Genomic DNA, 2,499 nt, shown 5'->3' with positions numbered 1-2,499 from the left:
TGTATTACGGTGCTCGCAACTGCATAAGGTCATATGAGCGCGCGGGATACATTTACCTTTTTCAGTTGGTAGAAAAATTAAATTTTGAATTTTGCCCGGGTGGCGGTCGAAGTCTACTCTTCTTGATTTTAGACCACCAAAGGATCTTTAACGTGCGCAACTTGCACACAGGCCCTCCGATATGTTTTGCCCTTGTCCGAGAAGGCTAGAGGAGTAGATCTTTCCAATCAGAAGATCAGGGGTGTGGCTGAAAGACAGCTGTAAGAAGAAGCTAAGGAGTAGCAGTAGAAAAGCTGTAGAAAGAGCCAGGAGTCCAGATGAGGGGAAAAGGAGGTGAGGGGTGGGGGCAGAAAGTGGAAACGAAAGCAGACGTCAGAACATTGCTAGAGAGCAGGAAAGGAGGTGAAAGGAGACAATTTTAGAGAAGAAAAATTTTTGGTCGCTACCCGGATTTGAACCCCGGGACCTCTCAATGAGAGGGTAACACGTTACCCCACACACGCGTTTGTTATTGAATTTCATCATCAGTTTTGTCGTCTTTGACTGTGTTTCCACTCCCCAAACCGACAAAACCGACAGAACCGAACAGAACCGAACCGAGGATGCCAATGGACACTACCTATAAGAAATGGAGGGTCAGCTTTTTTCGACTGCTCAGTGTAAGAATCCGTCGTACGTCCCTTTTCAAAAAGGCATATGGCGGAGTCTTACACTAAACAGTCGCTCTGAGGTCGAAACGGACACATTTCCACACAAGACAAACCCTGTTAACCCTATCCGTACGTCGTGTTTTACTACCGTGTCCATACGACGTGGGGAACTCTGTGCCACCACTTTCCAAAGAGAAAATTTACTCGTTAATCTGATCCGTACGCTTTGCATAGCAGTCTGTCAAATCGATTCTTTGAGAAATACTGAAAGTTTCAAAGAGATTTTCGCAGTAGAAGTATTCTAAAATGTGAAGAATACAGCCCGGGGGTACAAAGTGACCCCAGGGCGTACGGATAGGGTTAAACAGAAAAGGAGAAAAATACAATAACTTGGTCATATAAAATGCCAACAGACCTTTATGAAGGACTTATTTGAAGGCAAGATGTGGGGCACAAGAGATAAGGACGGACAACGAACAATGTGGACTGACAGCATCAAGGCATGACTGTATTTGGCGACAGAAAGCAATGGCGGGTTATCACATGCCAACCTCTGAAGCAAAGATGACACCTCCAGGTATCCTGGTACATTTACGTCAGACAGCAGACCAGAAGCCATGTTGCGGCACATTTGGACAGTGCAACACAAATCATGAGCCCACATTTATGCATTTCATAGCATGCCTACAGTTGTTGTCAATCTTTTTGGGGTTTCAGGTGAAGTGGAAAAAACCCCTTTCTATTTCCTTTGTAAAACGACAGGTAAAATCGCAGCATTTTGTCCACAGGTTCGCCGTGTACCAAGTCCCGACAACAAAACCTCACCAGTGAGCCTGCCCTCAATGTGTGCAACTCTATGCCAGGCTCTGACCTGGCGAGACTGACCGCTGGCCATGGTCTGACTCCGCCGAGGGCCAAAGAAGAGCACCACCATCGCCCCGCGGAGAAGGAGACAGCGGTGATAGCTCCTTTCCCTGCACAGACCGGTGGGCTCATCATGATAGGTCAGGCAGAGAGACTGGGCAGTTCGGTGACTGAGGCATCATCAGAGACGGTCATTTGAGATGTTGACAGAGACCCCAGTATCCCACTCATATGATCAGTCGCTTCTGTCCTCAAAACTCACTTACTTGTTTTGGGGTTTTGAAAATAAGTTTTATTACCCTGCAATACACAATCTAGATCCCTTGTTTAAAGGTACAGTATAACAAATAATTGTGTCCTCTGTGGTCAAAGTAAAAAACAGAACAATTAGAAGTTAGGAATACGGTCCATATGGTCAGCAGAAACTAACAGTACCCATGCATAAACTCAACTCGATGTTCATAAGTGCTGATCTTCCTTAGGCGAGTTGAATCCCCCTCTCATCCACCCCCCTCCAAACACCCTTCTTTATTGTATCCAAAGAATCAGGTCTGACAACCTGAGGTAGTGAGGAAGAGAACGGGGAAGAGAAAGGGTGGGGATACCAATTTATGATCAAAGCCTATAATCTGTATCTTTGATAATTAAAAAGACACAATGGCGTTTGTTTTGTTTTCGTAAGATTTTTACTGCACTTTGCAACAAAAGTAGAGGACATATGAGTGCCGAAGATTAGAGCTATTACAAGAGAGTAATAAACACACCAAAGAAGGAGGAGTGACAAGGACGGCGAATGTTTGATTGGAATGAAGGAGCAAACTACATCAAAGTACCCTCCAGCCACCCACAAAGAGGTCAAAACTATTCAGAAGAAACAGTTCCAATACACAATCATTAGAGAGGCATTGTAATGAAATCAGGCGCTGGTCAAAATAATGAAATCAAAGAAATCAGCTTTTTTCCGCTCGTTTTGGCAAATTTTTCT

The 2,499-nt window shown here is 44.7% G+C and overlaps 1 protein-coding gene across 1 annotated transcript in view; it reads left to right on the top strand.

Annotated features, from left to right (window-relative positions):
- LOC118478431 (homeobox protein ceh-10-like) overlaps window positions 1-1,713 on the top strand; it is a 10,302-nt gene extending 8,589 nt beyond the window's left edge. Inside the window, exon 4 of the mRNA XM_035972026.1 lies at window positions 1,439-1,713. Within this exon, the coding sequence (XP_035827919.1) occupies window positions 1,439-1,713 (275 nt within the window). The remainder of the gene's footprint in view (window positions 1-1,438) is intronic.
- Window positions 1,714-2,499: the final 786 nt, after the last annotated feature.

The sequence above is a fragment of the Aplysia californica genome, unplaced genomic scaffold (genome assembly GCF_000002075.1).
Source record: "Aplysia californica isolate F4 #8 unplaced genomic scaffold, AplCal3.0 scaffold00559, whole genome shotgun sequence".
Lineage (NCBI taxonomy): Eukaryota > Metazoa > Mollusca > Gastropoda > Aplysiida > Aplysiidae > Aplysia > Aplysia californica.
This window is presented reverse-complemented; position numbering and strand designations above follow the sequence as displayed.